Consider the following 20,255-nt stretch of genomic DNA (forward strand, 5'->3'; position numbering starts at 1 on the left):
GTAGAAGTTATTTGCATGAGTCCATTAAGATTAAGAACCCTCATATTCTATTTTTGTAAATTGTCAGACACAATTGCCCTTCGCCCTTGGACTCTCTCACCTCAATAGCACAAGAGCCCAATCCTGGAAAGTGCTCCGTGCCTCAATTAATGCTAAGAACCTGGTAGATCTGGCAGTAGCAGCCTTATAAAACAGGAATTATACATTTATTGTATCTTCCCTTTTGCTATAAAAATAGACTGTAGTTTACTTTGCATCACTGTCACATTGTTCAATGGCAGGCATGCCGCAAATTTCGGGATGAAGCAACGTGCAAGGATACTTGTCCACCGTTAGTGCTGTACAACCCGACCACCTATCAGATGGATGTCAACCCAGATGGAAAATACAGCTTTGGAGCCACTTGTGTGAAAGAATGTCCTCGTAAGCTCACTTAAGCCTGCAATCTGGTCAGACCAGGGAAGATAGAGGGTGAAGGAGGCGGTGGGCAGAGGTTGATATCGGTTCTCTCCCACCCAATTCAGGCCCCCCTCAACTTAGTGGCCCCCTTTAGACCAAGGAATTTCCTCACTCTCCTCAGCTGCTTTTGCTATGGAAACCAGTAGCAGAATATCAGAAATGAGATGTAGCTGATACAAAAATTTTAAGCCGTTTGTATTTTATCAGTTATTTTTATTGGTTTTTCAGGGTTGTTTTTGTTTTAATTTTGAAGATTTTAGCTTAGTCTTTACTGGTGAATGCCAAAAAGAAACACTTTATAAAATCCATCAAACTCTCTCATAAGACCTGATCGTGTTCCCATTGAAGTCAGTGGCAAAACTCCCACTGACTCCAATGGCACAGGGGCAAGCCCATAATAAAGTGGGGCTGGTTCTTAGTGGGGCTTACAGAAATCTGTTTTTAACATCTAGGGTATCACATCACAAAGCATACGAGTTCTTCTTAGCTCCTGTATTCATTGCCATGTGTGTTGTGTTTTGTTTTTTCTCTCTATTCCCTGTCCATGGTTGTTTAAAAACATTTATTTAAAGAGAAGGCAGAAAAGGACCCAAGTCACAGAATTAGGACCTGTATCTGAAGGTCACCATAGCCTATTATAAAGATGGTTATATTATAAAGACTGAGGATGGGGTTGGGAATCAGGAGGTGTTGAGCTCTACTCCTGGGTATGCTACTGATTCGCTGGTTGACTTTAAGAAAGGCCAACTTTCTGTCTCAATGAATATGATGATGATGATGATAATAATAGTCATCCACCCCATCCCTCTGGGATAATTTGTTAATGTCTGTAATTTGGTTAGTTAGTGCTTTGAACGTAGCAACCTCCAAGTACGCTAATGTGTGTTTTAATTCACCCCTTCTCTTTTCAAAAGTTAAAAGGCATTTCAGCATTTTATATCAATTAAATGCCTGTTTACAGCATAAATACAAATCGCAAAGCATCTCTCTTTTGTTTCGTTGTCCATATTGCATTTGCCTTCCTGTCTTTGCAGATAACTATGTGGTGACAGACCATGGCTCCTGTGTTCGCTCGTGTAATGTCGATACCTATGAAGTGGAAGAAAACGGTGTTCGGAAATGTAAAAAATGTGACGGGCTGTGTAGCAAAGGTACGGAAAGTGCGGCAAGATATTCATATTTTTAGCGTGAGGAGAATTTACTTGACAACAAAGCATCCAACCAAATGGGACCCTGATCCTAATTAGAGACTCAGGGTGCTACTGCAATATAAATAACTAATAATATGGAGGCCTAAGCAAGTAGTTTAGCAGGGAAATTAATGCTCCAGAGCATGTACTTAAACAGGTTCACACAGCGTGTGCAGAAAGTAAATGCTGCCTCCTGCATAGTTTTGCCTTGCTTGTCTTCCCACCTTCTCCATGCCCTGCTCTCGCCAACCTTTCAACCATGGGAGTACCAGGCCCGGATTAAGGCATAAACTAACTAAGCTACATTTTAAGGCCTCGCAATATGAGGGGCTCTAAAAAAGAAGAAAACTGACTCCATTTCAAATTTTATCAAAATCGGTTGATAAATAAAGGAGATTCTCTTTAAATATAGACATTTTCATTCAAATGACAAAAATTATATACCTCTGGCTACACAAATACCCTCACCCTACCCTTACCCTTTAGTAATTATTCATTATTGACAGGCGGGAGGCCAGGGTTGAGTGGAAAAACAACAACAATTGCACTTATAAAATTAGTATTTCTATGAGTAAGTCTATCAGTCTCCTAAGGCAGCAGTTCGCAACCGGAGGTCCGTTGCCCCCTGGGGGTCCGTGAGCCCTTTCAAGGAGGCTGCAGGGCCCTGCGACTGAAGCCCCGATCTCCAGTGCCCCCCACGGTGCTGAAGCCAGGAGGTGTGGGGCTGAAGCCCCAATTCTGGGTGCCCCCCCATGGGGCTGAAGCCCCAATCCCCAGCCCCCCTCATGGAGCTGAAGCAAGGAGGCATGGGGCTGAATCCCGGAGCCCCGAGCCCAGGTGCTCCCTGGAGGGGCAGAAGCCCTGAGCCCATGGGCAGAATTGGGGACATGGAGGGCATTTCCCCCCCGCACACCCAAACTGCAGCACGAGAGTACAGCAGTCTCAGGGGCAGCTCCACACCTCCCCTCCACAATCTCCTCTACCTGCCACCTGGCCACGGCAGAGGCGGGAAGCCAGAGCTAGGCAGTGCAGGGCAGCTGCTGCTCTGGCTGGTGCCATGGAGCAGGCAGATGCAGCATTCACTCATCTCCTGCTGCTGCCCCAGGTTGAAGCTGCTCCTCAGCTTCTAGCCCCCATTGCTCTCGCAGAGGCAGCCGTAAGAGCCCCCCGGGTGGGGAGACCCAGCTCTGTCACTGGCAGACCCCTCCAGGAACAGGGACTGCAGGATCATCCTCCCAGCACACAGTCCCTAATACCCCTCTCCCTATATCCTGAGCTACCCCTCCCTGCACCCCGAGCTACCCCCCTGCCTGCACACAGCCATAAGCCACCCCCTCCCTGCACCCCAAGCTACCCTCCTGCCTGCACAGAGTCCCAACTACCCCTCTCCGTACACTCTGAGCTACCCCCTGCCCGCACACAGCCTCTAGCTACTCCCTCCCTGCACCCACTGCCACCCCCTGTGTGTACACAGCCCCAGCTACCCCCCTCCCTGCACCCTAAGCTGTTTTCAAACTTTTTGAGCTAAGCCCTAACTTTGAGTTATAAGTTTGATTGCATTTCCCCTTCCCAACCCAGACAGGCTAGGTGGCCAGCTGAGGTGAGTCGGGGTGGAGGTTGTGATACCTCCCTAGACCCTGCCGTGCAGAGATGGCTTGAGCCCCGCTGACCCCTGCTCCCCTGAAATAGAAGTCAAACTATTCCTATGCCCAAGGCCCCTGCTCTGAGGCCCCCCCCCCCACTCCCGCTGGGCCCTGGAGTTTTTAGAGCATGTTGAGAGGCGCCTCAGAGACAAAAAGGTTGAGAATCCCTGTCCTAAGGCAGCGTTTTGTTGGCGAGCTGCTACTGGTAAAATTCTGACCATGCCTTCACATTTAAATAAATCTCACTGCGATAAAATCAGGAAAAATTTGAGGTCTGAGACAGCAGTGTCACGAAGCAATCCTACCAAGCTCATACTTGTATGGGTCTCATCCTAGGAGTGATGTCATGTACAGTGTCCACTTGGGCTGGTAATAGCCGGAAGGCCACCACCTTTTGTTTACGGTCCAGCACACTCAGTCGTATAGTGCCTTCGCTCTTGTTTTTCTTAAGTGTTAGTGGATTCGTTCTTCTTTTGATCTGTACATACATACGATTGTGTATTTTAGTGCGCACGCTGCTTTCTGCTTCATGCGCTATCCATGCTTCACATGATTGAGTTTGCAGGTGATTGTCTTGTGGACTTGGGTTGAGTGGATCTTGAGGAGGATAAATTTGTGTTGGCTTCCCTCCGTCAATTTCAGGAACCTTCACAGTAAATATCAGAGTGCAGACAAAAGGATAAATAGAGGGTTTTGAGAGGAAGGAAGGAAGATATACATATATATCAAAATATTCTGAGTACTTGGTGAGCAAGTTATTTCAAACTATGTGCATATGATTTATAGACTATTAAAGCCTATAATATTCATTATATTTGTTTGAATATAGCCTAGCTTTTCTCACTTTCTCAATGCCTGTCTAGAGATTACCAGTCTTTTTTCGGGTAAATTCTTTTTCTCTTTCTCACATATAGCAGTGTGGCTGAGGTGTTTAATCAAGATTAATTAATGGTCCTGGGAGAGACAGAGGATAGAGAAGCGAACACAAAGAGAGATGTCTGCCTAGTAAATGCTGCAAAAAAAGCTTTCTGCCCTAAGCAGTCTGTGCATCGGAAGTGACAAACTCTGTAGCTTATCATTTGAGAACATCATCAATGAGTTTGCTCTCCAAAAATCATAAAAGAAAATGTTTTAAATTTCAGTGTTAAAATTAATGTGGTGTGCAAACAGACGTACTGCAGGTTATACTGCTTCGGTTAAGTAAGCTGGTCTGTGTAAGTGTAACTGCTTTTGTGTTGCTGTAGATATAAAGTTTTCATATCTACTAATTAAGAAATCATAGACAAAAATATATTAATTTGAAACTATTTTGTAATGCAAACGGGCATATTGCAAGATGTGATTCAGTTAGATTATTATTCTATTTTTACAGCTTCGCCTTTGTATATATGCAAATATAAAGCTTTCATGTTTATATATATACAATGTCCTTTCTGTGAAGAAAATAATAAAAAAATTATTGCATGGGTCCTTTAACACTTGACATAGCTTAGGGCCTCCAGAATGTCAAAATCTGGCCCTGGGAGTAACACAAAAACAGGTGTGTTTGGAGAAGCGTGCGTGTGTGCGTGCACCTTTATGGGCTTACACTAGATCCTGGGCTGAACAAACTTGAGCAGCAGCCATCTTATATTTTAAAAAAATAACAACAAAGATGAGACCTATCTTGGGAGCAGCTTATCCCACATCTGCCTATTGCAAGGTTTTTGTACCATCTTCTGAAGCATCTGGCACTTGCCTCTGTCAGAGAGAGGATGCTGGACTAGATGGACTGTGGGTCTGATCCAGTATGGCAGTGTCTATTGCCTAAACCTCTTGCGCTTGAGTAGAACTTGGAACCCTACTCATATCCTAGTGTTTCAAGGAGCATGTCCAGCAACTGCAACATCATATTTATCATTATAAATGTCTGTTCACCACCACCACCATCACTCCTTAGTTCAGACTGCTTTGTGGTTTGTACAGGGTTTATTAGGATCATGTCCAGATCTTTTATGTGCTTATAAGGCAATATTAGTCATTCACATCACGGCCTTGACTTTCCGTCTGCTGAAGATATGCATGTGTGCTTGCATCTCTTCTCACCTTGACTATTAAGAGTCCAAGCTCTATGGCCTCCACAAACCCTAGTTGTCAAGGCCCATCATGTACAGAATGTAGCTGCCTGCCCTCTCCTATCAAGCAGCACATCTATATTCTCCCCATCTTTACACAACCCTATTGGTTCCCCATCCAGTTCCCGCTCCTCTTAGTACACTTGCTGCTATCTATCTCGTAATCTTATGTGTCTCTCCCAGCTCATCTTCTCTGTCTCTTCCCCTAATCCTGCCACTTGGTGCAAAAGGCTTTTACATCTGCAGCTACTGCCATGTATCTCTCCCCTTCATTCACTCTGTGGACCTGATTCTCCTCTCTCACTAGTGTAAATGAAGAGAAACTCCATTAAAACCACAGGAAATATCCTGATGGGAAAGTAGTATAAGTGAGATGAGAATCTGGCCCTCTGACCCGTTTTAAAAAAAACTCACCTAAAAACAATCTTTTCACCTTTTCTTATAACTGTTAATTTCTTTCCCCTCTGGTTTTGGCCTTAATACTGATTTATTTATTTATTAAATTATTAAACCTACAAGACCAGAGCAGTGTAAAGAGGCCTTGTTGTGTAAGTTCCACAATGCCTGTGCACTCCTGTTTTCTCAAATTATTACCATGTCTTACCAGCTATCTCACCTTGGGTATTTCTGTAATTAATTTTATAGCTACAGATCTAGAGATAAAACCGCTACAATAGACTCTATCCAGAATAATGTCACATTGATATTTATTTTCTTAAATGCATTAATTCCTAAAATCCCTAAGAAACCTGCCACTTTTGTGCTTTCATTTTAACAGTTTGCAATGGGATTGGAATAGGTGAACTGAAAGGGATTCTCTCTATAAATGCTACAAATATTGACTCTTTCAAAAATTGTACCAAGATCAATGGGGATGTCAGCATTCTGCCAGTAGCATTTCTAGGGTAAGTCATCAGCTGATTCGTACATGGTTGGGGAAGAGGGCTCACGGTTGGTCTTTTACCAGAAGCAGCCGTTAAAGTTAATGTGTTCTTTTTCAAATTGCATGATCTGTTTTGATTTTTAGTGATGCCTTCACCAAAACACAACCACTGGACCCAAAGAAACTGGATATCTTCAAAACAGTAAAAGAAATATCAGGTAGCGATATATTTGGCTTAACATTTTGTCTGATCTTGTAGTCCCAGAAAACACAAATAAAGGGGGAAAAAGGAGTAAAAACAGTTTTTTGTTAAGAAAGACACAACAAACTAAATCATCTGAGTTAGCGCCAGTATAAATCCAGAGTAACACCTTTCACCTGCAGTCAGTGGAGTTACTCTGGATTTACACCCATGTAACTCAGATCAGAATCTGGTGTAAGGTGTATGGTTTTACCAGCCCATTCCTTCTGCTGAATTGTCAGACATATTAAACAGCAAAACCAGAACACTCTCAGATACCCAAGAAGTATGATAAAGCAGATGTACAGGAAATGGTGCTCACTGCTAATCCACCCGGAAATAATGACTGCATTTCTATTGGTGGAAAACTTTTCAAAGGTTCTTTGGGAAATTGTACTCTATTGCTTCCATCACACCAAAGGGAGTCACAAATCTGAATGCCTTTTCCTTGGATCCATGCATGCACTGAGTAGCCTGGGCCTGATTTTGATTTTGAACAAAAACAGAGTACTTCTGGTGAAGTCAAAGGACTTCACACCATTGTAAAAGCAGTGTAAAATCTGAATTGGACCCATGGGCTCCCCTTTTTTCTCTCATTTTAAATATGTCCAGTTACTTTAAGTGTCATTGTCACTACATTTAGATAACTTTTATATAATACTGTTCCCCAAATTCTTTCCCCATTGAAGGTGCAAGCAGGAAAATCTTTAGCAGTTAAACTCTGCTGTGCTTTTCCCCCACTCATTTTTTCCCCCATTTCCTAAATTCTTCCACTACTAGAAAGCTCCAGTGATGTCTTCATGTTTCAGTGAAATCCAGGGACACTTACTGCAGCATTTCCTGATGAGAGACCACAGGAGTTTCTGCTCTTAAGTGCTCAGGATGTACAGCTCAATAACATACTAGACTTGTACAACGTTAAGCCCTCTTGGTGGCCTAAAAGTAAACTGTTTACAAAGCAACGTTAAAAATATCTGCAGACTCCCTAAAATGTAATTCTTTCATTTTGCAAGTCTCATAAAGATGTGAAGAAGATAAAAGTGCCTTCCCCAGCTCAACAGGAATTCACAATAAAAATCCTATTTTCCAGCTGCTGAGGTTTTGGGGGTTTTGTTTTGTTTTTTATTCCTGTTTCAGGATTTTTGTTGATTCAAGCCTGGCCTGAAAATGCCACAGATCTCTATGCTTTTGAAAATCTGGAGATTATACGAGGCAGAACAAAGCAACAGTAAGTAACCCATATGCCAGAATGAGGGTGAGATAAACTGTGTTTACAGCCAGGTTTGTCGAAATAATAAAAGGTTTTGAAAAACTTGGTCCAAATTCTCTGATGGTATAAATTTGTGTAGTCCTATTGAAGTCAATGGAACTGCACCATTTTATATCCGTTTTATACCAATTTGGTCCTATGTGTCCAAGTGACTGTCAAGACATTGTCCCTATTTATATCTGAAAGGAAGGATGGATTTGGGATTAGAGTGCTGGAATGGATCGTGGGAGATATGGCTTCAATTATTGGTTCTGAGGCAGTCTTCCTCTGTCATCTTGCTCAAGTCACAAAATCTCTCTGGCTAAGATTTTTAAAGATATCTGGGTGTTGCTCTGTTCAACATTGCAGCACCTACCTGACTTAGGAGCCTAAGTCACTTTCTGAAAACTAGATTTAGGCTCCTAAGTCAGTAAGGCCTGTAACACTGAGCAGAGCAATGCCTAAATACTCCAAAAATCTGGGCCTCTGGGCTTCAATTCCATAGCTGTAAAATGGTGATAATATGGGCTTGTCTATACACTGGGGCAATACACTCTATAGGACTATGATGTCAAAAGCTCACTAATGAACTGCACATTAATTGGTCTGGGTAGACCCTGCTGATACAGACTAAAGGTTTCCTAGTACGCTTTAACATAGTACTATCTGAAACAGTAGTGCGCATCAGCAGGGTCTATGTGGACCAATTAATGCTCAACACGTTAGCGGGCTTTAGAAATCACAGCCCCAGAGAGCACATTGCCCCACCATGTAGACATTCCCAATATTTCATTGCTTCTACTTTGTCCGTCTTTTATGTAGATTGTTAGCTCTTTGGTACAGAGATTTTTCTCTTATTCAGTGCATGTACAGTGCCTAGCACAATGGGACCCTGATCTCAATTGGTACCTTTAGGCACGACTGTAATATAACTAATGAATTACAGCAGTGCCCAAAAGTCCTAATATGAATCAAAGCCCCATTGTACTTGGTGCTACACTAACATGCTGAGTAATATGGCAGACTCAAGTGAAAAGTAATAACTTTAGCTTTACCTCCATATCGTATTAGTGTATACATGATGCAGTGTATCAGACGAGTTTCAGAGTAGCAGCCGTGTTAGTCTGTATTCGCAAAAAGAAAAGGAGTACTTGTGGCACCTTAGAGACTAACAAATTTATTAGAGCATAACTTCAGTCCCTATAGAAAATCAGATGTGAATATAGTACCTTTACAATAAATATGTCATAAAAACATCTGTAATGTTACACAAATTAAGTTTGGTGGACCAAGCAGTATCTTTCCTTGTAAAACATTCAGTGTACAGTAAGCCAGATGGGTCTTTGAAATTCAAAAAGAAAATGTACTCAGTAATCCGTTTCTATCTGTTCTTTTTGCCCCACACCCATTTTAGTGGTCAGTATTCTCTTGCCATTGTTAACCTAAAGATACACTCTCTGGGACTGCGCTCCCTCAAGGAAATAAGTGATGGTGATGTCGCCATTATGAAAAACCAGAACCTCTGCTATGCTGAGACAATGAACTGGAATAAACTCTTTGTGACAGAAACTCAGAAAACAAAAATCGTATCCAACAGAAATAAAGATGAATGCAGTAAGTTAATACTGTCCGTTTGTCCCTCTTGGAATGCCATTGTGGGGTGCAGAAAAAGAGATTGTGACCAGTAATTTAAGCAAACCTTTCTTCCACCTTGTATATTACCACAAACAAAAATGTTTATTAAGCTGCAATTGATGATGTTCAACCTCCTTTTCTATCAACACAATTACTAAAATTCCAGGCACCAGTTAAACTGATAGTCACATCCCCCTCAACCTCAACTCACATGTCTTGCCAACCAAACACAACAATAACAAAGCACACCTCTGCTCCATAGCCAGCTCCCATCAATGCCAACATATAACCAAGTACAACTCCCAGTCCCTCACAATCCTCTTCAAACACTCAGTCTTAACTCCACCCTCAGATTGAGATAAGTGACCTGCGTGTAGTGGCAAAGCTCATAATGTGGTGTTTCTCAAGGAGAAAGTGGGAGGTAAGAGTTGAGGTGGTGCATTTGAATGTGATTCTGAGGAAGTGGATGTCTTCATTGTGTTTGGTTATATAGTGAAACTGAAAGAGAGTTTGTTGTGGAAGGCAGGGGGGAAATCCTGGCTCCACTGAAGTGAATGAGAGCTTTGCCACTGACTCTAATGGGACCAGGATTTCACCTGAGGTGATTGAGAATGCATATGGGTATGATGCTGTGAATATAGTAAGGCATGTGTGTTGCAGCTGATGTGAATGTCTGCTTCAATGGCGACCTCCTGGAGTGTTAGTTGCAATTTCTGTCCACTTTCATGGCAGAGGCAAGGAAGGTCAGACCCAAAATTTAACTTGTTGCCTGTCAAAGGCTGTGGATGATGCTGTACTAAGGTAAACCTAGGGGGACGGAGGGGGTTTACCCTTGAGAATATAGACTAAATTGCTTCCTCAGGCTGCCCCATCTCAGCACTCTCAAAGCCTCACTGAGATTCATGAGCCCAAAATTTTGAAGCATTAGCCAGGCAGAACCTAGTTTTGGTCCAAACTTCCCTTCCCACTCACACATTGGCAGAGGCTCGATTTATACATCCCAAATGGGGAGCAATATAAAAAGATAAAACTTTGGAGTCAGGTGTTCTTCTCTGAACACATTCACTTGCACTGTAGGGGTGTGTGTGTGTGTGTGTTTGCATGATGTTGTGCTCTAGCAGCTGGCCTACACAGAGGATAAAGGATTAACAATGATTGACAGCTAGGCAAGATCTGCTTTGCTATGGCGCAGCTAGTAGAGGCTTCTGGTTTTGGAGCTGAAGGACAACGGTGAAAGTTCCAACTTCATTCACATGTTTGACCCATTCAGTCAGGGGCCAATTTGAGCTTCCCATTGACTTCCGTGGACGTTGGATCAGGCCCTTATTGTGTCTGTCTGCAGCATATTTATTTGTTTTATGTTAATGTCCATTTTAGGAGTAGATTTCTTTACAACAGAATAATCTGTATCTGATGAATAAATAGCTACAGAGCAGCATGTGTTTTTATATGGCAAAACTAAAAGTCCCATTTAACTTCAAGCTTTGGAAACTAGAGAAAAGCATGTATGTTTCTCCTCCTGCTCTGTAATGCTGTCAGGATCCTTCAGATCTACTCTGGATTAATTTGGAAAAATTGGCTCTCAAAAATGAGTCATTTGTGGTGCTCTAATTACGCTCTCTGAAATTCCCGGCTATTTTTTGTCTTTGTCTCTGTTTCTCTCAGCCGCCGAGCAACACGTTTGTGACCCCTTGTGCTCAGAAGTAGGCTGCTGGGGTCCAGGGCCATTCCATTGCTTTTCCTGTCATCATTTCAGTCGCCAAAGAGAATGTGTGAAAAAATGCAATGTTATGCAAGGGTAAGAAGGGTTTTTTGGGGGACGGTGGGGGGGCTGGAGCTGGGGGAGGATTAGCATAGGAAGAAAAATATTAACATTACTAGGGGAAAATAAAAACCAGGAATTCTAATAGTAACAAAAATTGATACTTTTGCAAAAATGTTGGTTTGAGTGTGGTACCTAAATACAGAAAAGGGGGAAGAAATACTCTTCTCTGTCTAAGAATACTTAGCAGTCTGTTCCTCCAGCATCAATTGGGGGATGTACATGGATAATTCCCCTAAGACCTACTGGGAGAAGACTGAAATTTCAAAGGGGCTTAAGGGAACTAAGCACCAAATACCATTGAAAATCAAGTGGCCTACTTCCCTTAGGCTCTTTTGAAAATCTCAGCCTTTAAAACTATATTAGGTGAAATCTTCACCCTATTGTAACCAATGGGATTTTGATACTGACTTCACTGGAACCAGGATTTCACCCATTGATTAGCTTAATTTACTTCAATGGGGCAACTCAGTGGGGTTAAATTTATGCACATGCTGCAGTGATTTTGTTGGATTGTGGCCTAAACATCTTAAGATCAAAATCTGCCCTCAGATTCCCAGGCTCCCATCTAAATTACTGGTCCAATTCAATAGTTTGTCCTTACAATTTTTACTCCCGTTTATTGCCGAGCTGCAGTGAAGGCATGATGAACCTAAATACACTGGCCCCAGCACACCAGGACCAGTAATTTCAGGCAAAATAATCCCATCAGTTTGGCTTATGTTTAGCAACATTTATAAGATTCCCTGGGTCTTGAAAAGGAACATTCTCATAGTTGTTTAAACCTGTAATATATATGATAGAACAGCTAACATGAGTTACACTGATCCCAAAACTGAAGGATTTTGAATACACTGCGTTTACAGAGCACAAAATGTTTACTCATCCATAGAACTACCAGTGGACATATTTTTCCTATTTCCTTTTTTTAAATTCTTTAAAGTTTGTTTAACTTTTAAAAATATTAATATTATGACACCAATTTTACAGTATGCTGGAGTCCATAATGTTTATATTTGTCTAGCAATTTGCAGTTCAGCAGCTGTTGTCTTTTCAAGAGAATTCCCTCCAGCAGATGTTATGACCTACAGGGCATTTTTTGTGTCAAATGATGGGTAGATTTGGTTTAATTAATAACACAATTACTTGAAGTGTAACAGCTTTATTGCTATCAAAACCATCTGTTCTCAGCGTTCATATTTTAATGATTCATTGTGTGTTATAGGGAGGGCAAGAATCTAATTATCAGCCAATTTGTTTAATTTCCCAAGTTGTTGTTTAGTGGCTCAGAATCACTAGAAATATTTTTGCTGATCAGTAGTGATAGAAAAAATGTTTTGGAGATTTTTGAGAATATTCTTCATCTTCATTAAAATAGAAAGATTAATTTGTAGTTTACAATCTGGATTGCCTTGTGTGGCACTGTCAGCCAAATTTTCCTTACTCTGACCTTTTTCCTGTTTTATGCTCAGCAAGTTATATTGATGTGCGAGGACTAGTCAAGAATTTCTTCCTATATTTCCTCCCATCTCATTATACACATCCTAATATAGCCAAACTGGAAAAAGTAGTGGAAGCTCTGAAATGTAAATTTGAAGTTGACATCTTGTCAAGTATTCCTTCTATTCCTTTTTTTATTTTTCAGGGAGCCAAGAGAATTTGAAAGAGAATCTGAATGTCTTCAGTGTCACCCAGAATGCCTGGTGCAAAATTCAACTGCATACAATGCAACCTGCACAGGACCTGTAAGAGCAGATTTGACCTAACAAACTTGTACATGTAGAAACCCTGTAACATGGTGAACATATCAAAATACTTAGATATTGAACAACCAAATCATCATAAATTATGACACTTCCCAAAATGGAGGCTAATTTTTGCTGATCTGAGGCACTGTATAAATAACTATAGCTAATAGTGAATTAATTCAGTAACTTTTTGCCTCTGAAGACTAAAGGTCAGATTTTAATCAACAGCAGATGTTTGTTGGAAAATATCAAGAAAGCAGTTTTTATTTAAAACCAAACTCTATAGCCCAACACAATTAAAAGTAATGCATCTCTTTTAATGTAAGTGCAAAATACTAGATGTTTGTAAAAACGATAGTCAACTTTTCCAAAGTTATTGGAACTTTCTGAGTTTATATAAAGGCCCCTTTTATAAAAGTTAAAATACCTTGGTCTTTCCCAATATCCAATGGCAAAATCCTCCTCAGTTTTATCCTTCTCAGATTTTTAAAATACTCTGTTGTTTTATGAAATATCTAGCTTGGCCTGAATGGAAAATAGACTCCCATATTTCTTTTTACAAGTAGTACCAAATTCAGCCTTGAGGGTAAGAGTCAATGGAGAGTTGTACTTCTTTATACTCAGGGTTCAATTTAGTCCCTTAGTTTTACTTGGCAGGATATTTCAATTCCAGTGAAACCATTAGCTCAATAATATCTTTTTTTAGTAAAGGGGTGGGGGCAATTTTCTATTCCCTGACAGAGTGTCAAGGATCCAGTTGTCTTCCTACACCTTACAGCCCCACTCTTGGAAACCCCCTGCACCCTCCATTGTAGCCACTATCCTGACACAGGATGACTGTCCATCCTTCATCAGTCAGAAAGTCACTGTTCAATAATGCAGGGTACTTGCTTCATTCCGTTTTGACTTAGAAGAGTAGTTCTCAACCAGGTGTCCTCAGCTCCCGGGTTCACGAGCAGGTTTCAGGCGGTCTGTCAAGCAGGGCCGGTATTAGGCTTGCTGGAACCTATGGCAGAAATCCGAAGCTGTGGTATGGGGCCATTGGCCTGCTGGCTACCCCCTAATGCCAGCCCTGGCTTTTCTATGCAGAAAAACAGTTGTTGTGGCACAAGTGGGCCATGGAATTTTTGTAGCATGTTGGGGGCACCTCAGAAAGAAAAAGGTTGAGAACCCCTGACTTAGAACCTTGGTCCAGATGCACAGCTACTGAGTAGGGGCATCATTTTGTTATTTGTTCATACAGCAGGTAGTACAGTAGAGCCCTGGTCCATGAATGGTCCCTTGTGATCTTAGTATCTATGAATCTATGAATAGGGCTGCTAGACACTACAAATAATACATAAATATATTCATGTTGCTCCACTGCAGTCGGTGCTAGGGATCTAGCCTACTACTTTCTGGAGCATACCTGGGGCTCCTGTGTAGCAATGAACTAGGCCATCAAGGAAGTTTCTCTTTTGAAGTTAGAATAGTCTCTTCGTGTTTGTGATTAATTGCTTACTGGCATCATAAAACTAAAAAGTTATATTCTGCTGACATACAACAGCCCTCCTTCTGATTGTCATGAACACAAAACTTGCAGCTTTTCTTTCTGAAAAGGCAATTTTACCTGGGACTACTTGTTACTCTGTTTAGAGAGTACCTAGATCATTTTGGATCCTGCCACAATCTCAGTAAAAACAACAACATTTCAGAAAATTCATGTAAACTTTAGCTAAAAGCTCTTCAGATTAGAAATTTGATGGGCTTTTCTATTTTCACCCAGTTTCCCTTTCTGCTTCAGAGTGGAAGAAAGGTTTTCTTAGCCCTGGTCTACACTACGAGGGTAGGTCGAATTTAGCCGTGTTAGGACAATTTCAAAATGACTGCGTCCACACAACCAACCCCGTTTTATCGACCTAAAGGGCTCTTAAAATCAACTTCTGTACTCCTCCTGACAAGGGGAGTAGCGCTAAAATCGATCTTGCTGGGTCAAATTTGGGGTAGTGTGGACGCAAATCGACGATATTGGCCTCCGGGAGCTATCCCAGAGTGCTCCATTGTGACTGCTCTGGACAGCACTTTGAACGCCAATGCACTAGCCAGGTGCAACAGGAAAAGCCCCAGGAACTTTTGAATTTCATTTCCTGTTTGGTCAGCGTAGTGAACTCAGCAGCACAGGTGACCCCCAGAATCATAGAGCGTAGAATGTTTCTACGCTCCCCCTATCGTCTCTGTCCGAGGTTATCGCAGATTAGAAGGCAAAAAAAACACACTCATGATGACCTGTTTTCTGAGCTCATGCAGTCCTCCCACACTGATAGGGCACAGCTTAATGCATGGAGGCATTCAGTGGCAGAGGCCAGAAAAAAATTAAGTGAGCGCGAAGAGCGGAGGCAGGACGTGATGCTGAGGCTAATGGGGAAGCAAAAAGATATGATGAAGCGTCTGTTGGAGCTGCAGGAAAGCCAACAAGAGCACAGATCCCCGCTGCATCAACTGTATAACCGCCTACCCTCCTCCCCATGTTCCATAGCCTCCTCACCCAGATGCCCAAGAACGCGAGGGGAGGCTCCAAGCACCCAGACATTCCACTCCAGAAGATGGCCCAAGCAACAGAAGGCTATCATTCAAACAGTTTGATTTTTAGTGTGGCTACAATAAGCAATGTGGCCTTGTCCTTCCCTCCTCCCCCACCCCACCTGGGCTACCTTGTCCGTTATCACATTTTTTTTAAAATTTATAAAGAAAGAATGCATGGTTTCAAAACAATAGTTACTTTATTTCGCAGCGGGGAGGGTGGTTGGCTTACAGAGAACTAAAATCAATAAAGGGGGCGGGTTTGCATCAAGGAGAAACACACACAACTCTCACACCATAGCCTGGCCAGTCATGAAAATGGTTTTCAAAGCCTCTCTGATGTGCAGCATGCCTTGCTGTGCTCTTCTAATCGCCCTGGTGTCTGGCTGCTCAAAATCAGATGCCAGGCGATTTGCCTCAACCTCCCACCCCGCCATAAACATCTCCCCCCTACTCTCACAGATATTATGGAGCACACAGCAAGCAGCAATAACAATGGGAATGTTGGTTGCGCAGAGGTCTGACCAATAGCGCCAGTGAGTTTTTAAATGTGCAAAGGCACATTCTACCACCATTCTGCACTTGCTCAGCCTATAGTTGAACTGCTCCTTACTACTGTCCAGGCTTCATGAGCCATGGGAGCAAGGGGTAGGCTGGGGTAGATGCGACTGTGTGGTGCTGCTGGCTGAGAGAGCAGCCTGAGGCAGAAACCTCCAACTCGCAGGAGAGCAGAGTTGCAGCGGAAGTAGTGGAGCCATATACCACGCCCTGGAGGTTGCTAGGAGCCGGGCAGGGAAGACATTCCCAGAACCCCTGGCCAAGCTACATGTCCGACGAGGATGGCTACCAGTCCTACTGCACTGTCTGTTGCAGAGTTGCAGGAGAGCAGAGTTGCAGCGGAAGCGGTGGAGCCGTACACCATGTATGAGGACAGCTAGCAGTCCTACTGCACCGTCTGCTGTGAAGGCACCCAGGAGCTGCTGCTGTGTAGCAGTGCCAGCTGCTGCAGGTGCTTCTGTGTCGAGTGCTTGGAGGTCCTGGTAGGGCAATGTACCTCAGCCAAGGCAAAAGAGCAAGAACCCTGGAGCTGTTACATGTGTCAACCGCAGAAGTGCTATGGGGTGTTACAGTGCCAACTGGACTGGAATGTACGGCTGCAAGACTTCTTCACCAGTGACAAAGGACAGGAATATGATGCACCTAAAATCTAAAAAGGCCTGTACATTTCCCAAAGTCACTACCCTTGATAACAGAATGTCAATGATTGCATTGGCTACCTGGATCACAGCAGCACCCACAGTAGACTTGCCCACAACAGCAGTGGTGATGGTGAGCTGAGTGGGCTCCATGCTAGCCATGGCATCTGCACGGGTAACCGCAAAATGATTGTCTGCTGTTGCTTTCACGGAGGGAGGGGCGACTGACGACATGTACCCAAAACCACCCGCAACAATATTTTTGCCCCATCAGGTACTGGGAGCTTAACCCAGAATTCCAATGGGTGGCAGAGACTGCAGGAACTGTGGGATAGCTACCCACAATGCACTGCTCCATAAATCAATGCTAGCGACGGTAGTGAGGATGCACTCCGCTGACTTAATGCGCTTAGTGTGGACATACGCAATCAATTGTATAAAATCGAATTCTAAAAATTGACTTCTATAAAATCGACCTAATTTCATAGCGTAGACATATCCTTAGATCAGTGGTTCTCAAAGCCAGTCCGCCGCCTGTTCAGGGAAAGCCCCTGGTGGGCCGGGCTGGTTTGTTTACCTGCCGCGTCCACAGGTTTGGCCGATCGCAGCTTCCACTGTCCATGATTCGCCGCTCCAAGCCAATGGGTGCTGCGGGAAGCGGCGCGGGCCAAGGGATGTGCTGGCCACCCTTTGAGAACCACTGCCTTAGATTATACAAAGAATGAAAAAGCTTTATGAGCCAGATCCTCATCTGGTATAAATTGGTATAGCTCCACTGATTTCAACAGAGCAATGGTGGTTTACATTAAATGAGAATCAGGCCCTTTGATTTTAAATTTATTTGCTATCAAAGCATCTTTATTCACAGTATTAAACCAAAAATGTAAGTTTTTTATTAGGACATAAAATAGGAAAATTACAGAATAATAGGAATCATACCTCAGCATTGATACCCAGAGAGAGTTATTTAATTGATCATCAGGTGCTGTATCTCACACAGCATATTATACAAGAGGATTAAAACTTTGCAAGAATTTTATGTAGTACAATAATAAGATAAACTAGGATAAAACATTGAATCATGTTTAGAATTTCAAATGATCAAACATGCATTTATTTATCTTCTGAGAGTCTCTTCTTGCATATGCCAACATATGACTTGGGCAAATCTATTACAGACAACAATTTCTTGCTCTTTATCCAGGGTCCGGACAACTGCATAAAGTGTGCCCACTATATAGATGGCCCTCACTGTGTTAAATCCTGCCCTGCTGGAGTTCTGGGTGAAAATGATACCTTAGTCTGGAAATACGCAGATGAAAACTCAGTGTGTCGGCTCTGTCATCTGAATTGTACCCGTGGGTAGGTAAAATACTTGCTTACACAGAAGTGGAAGGAGTAAAGTGTATCTTCCTTCTTTCCTTGATTTTTCTCACTGTAAAGTTGTCCATTTGAAAAAGAAAAATAGAAAACTAAAGAGGTTATGGATTTGCAGGTAATGTAAGCAAAGTGCTGCTGAGTTTGGAATAGGTAAAGTTCTGTAGTGCTTCTAGTCGGCAGAAAAGGCAAAAGAGTGGAGAAAATGGTTTTTGCAGACTTAAAACAAGATTATTTTTAAAATCAGACTTTCTGGAATTTTACAAGATTCCTACGTTATGATTCACTTTTTCCCCCACCAGTTGAATGCTTTGTCAGCTGTATTTGTCTGGAGCAATACTGACATCTTGTGGACCGTGAGATCATTTATAAACATGTGTTTCTCACAAGAGTACTAAGTATGTCCCATGCCTTTAAGATGAATGTAATAGTATGAGTGGCTGCTCATGTATCTCGTTGTGACTTCGATTTTTTTGGAGCAAAACACCAACAGATTGACTCAAGCATACACTGCATTGTAATGCTTTCCAGAGGTTTCCTCTCTTTTCATATGCTAAGAACATCAGAGCTACTATCTATACTGCGTCAGAGTGTGGTCCATCTTGCCCACTATCCTGTCTCCATCAGTGGCCCATACCTGAGCTTCAGGGAGAGTGTACAGAACAGGGCAGTTTCACCTGGGTTGGAATTTAGGGCCTGTTTGCCTCATCAGTACAACTATGTGACAGGGCCTGGCTGCAAACACAGTTCCATTTTGTGGTACAGTCATGGACTGTCCAAGGCTTTAGCATAGTTCAGAGACACAGTTAAGTTCTCATCTATAATGGAGTCCCCACATACATTTGCATTTGTGTGCCTACATTAGAGGCACAGAAAGGGGACAGGGTTTGAAATTTGACTCTTGTCCTGCATTGGTTTCAAAGAATGCTCTCTCATTGGTGGTTTTTCCCCAAGGGGCTTCTCCTCAATAGTAGTGGAAATCTTACCTCAAATGCTCATCTTAATTAGCTAAGAAAAGATTTATACTTTGCACTTCACAGGCTCAGATTGCCATTTGGCCCAAGTCTCATGTCCTCCTCATGTATTCAACTACCTCCCTGCCAAGCCTTGAAAAACAGAGCCTGCTTTTGACAAGCACGAACCCATACATTCATGGAGAGAAAGAAAGGAAGGGGTTAAATAGGCTACAGTATCACTTTGTAGATGACTGGAAGCTAAGGGCTTGTCTACAAGGAGAAGTTAGTGCGCAGTGAGCTAGGGTGTGCAAGTAAAGTGCACTAGCTATTCCATAATAGCTCTCCATGTAGATTCATATACTTTCAAAATGCGATAAGTTCAGGCACACAAAGCACTCTTAATGCACAGTACGAGTGTCTACATGGGGAGTTACTGTGTGCCAGGTACTGTGGGCTTTTCCCCCATATAGACACGCCTGAAGCCAGTGTTTCTCAACCTTTTTGATATCGGGGATCACCTTACTGCCTTCTTAAACTGTGTCCGGGAAATCTCAGGAACTGCCGCCAGTCCATGGATTGGTCACTGATAAACACTGCCTTAAATCACCTGGTGTGTATCAAGTCTTCATGAAATTCAGTGCAGTGTTTTTCAGATTACGTCAATGACAGTAATATGGATTGATGATTTCCCTGGGTTTTATCATGATTGTAGACAAAGGTTGTTAGTGCTTTTCAATCATACAATGAATAATCTTCATTGAAAAATGACACTCCAGGTAAACATTTCTATTAGTTGCCATTGATAGAAACTTGGCCATAGTAAACCAATGTCATTGTTACATGATTGGCCATGTGAAAGCATAGAGTCAGAGAGCCATTTTATCAGCTAGGCTGACCGCCTGTATGTCACAGGCCACCAACACCACCCAGACCCGCACACTAAACCCAACAACCAAAATTGGACAAAAGTATTACAGCCCACTTTAGCTGATAGCTTTAACAGCACAATGGCTAACCATGTCTAAATAAAGCTTTTAACTATGTGGTTCTGCTAGAAAGATAGATTATTCTCATATCAAAAAAATTCAATGTTTTCCACCATATGACATATTAAGGGAATGAAGACTAATATTCATATTAATCTCTATTTTGAGTGTAGTGGGGTAAATTTTCAGTTGTTTGT

General features: G+C 42.4%; 1 protein-coding gene across 2 annotated transcripts in view; it reads left to right on the top strand.

The window, feature by feature from the left end:
- The window catches only part of EGFR (epidermal growth factor receptor), a 245,109-nt gene that overhangs the window by 182,238 nt on the left and 42,616 nt on the right, over positions 1–20,255 (top strand). For both annotated transcript variants that reach the window (XM_043508686.1, XM_038391933.2), the window contains exons 7-15: positions 282–423; positions 1,494–1,610; positions 6,185–6,311; positions 6,434–6,507; positions 7,668–7,758; positions 9,194–9,393; positions 11,080–11,212; positions 12,882–12,981; positions 17,944–18,101. In XM_043508686.1, the coding sequence (XP_043364621.1) occupies positions 282–423; positions 1,494–1,610; positions 6,185–6,311; positions 6,434–6,507; positions 7,668–7,758; positions 9,194–9,393; positions 11,080–11,212; positions 12,882–12,981; positions 17,944–18,101 (1,142 nt within the window). The remainder of the gene's footprint in view (positions 1–281; positions 424–1,493; positions 1,611–6,184; positions 6,312–6,433; positions 6,508–7,667; positions 7,759–9,193; positions 9,394–11,079; positions 11,213–12,881; positions 12,982–17,943; positions 18,102–20,255) is intronic.

The sequence above is a fragment of the Dermochelys coriacea genome, chromosome 2 (genome assembly GCF_009764565.3).
Source record: "Dermochelys coriacea isolate rDerCor1 chromosome 2, rDerCor1.pri.v4, whole genome shotgun sequence".
NCBI lineage: Eukaryota > Metazoa > Chordata > Testudines > Dermochelyidae > Dermochelys > Dermochelys coriacea.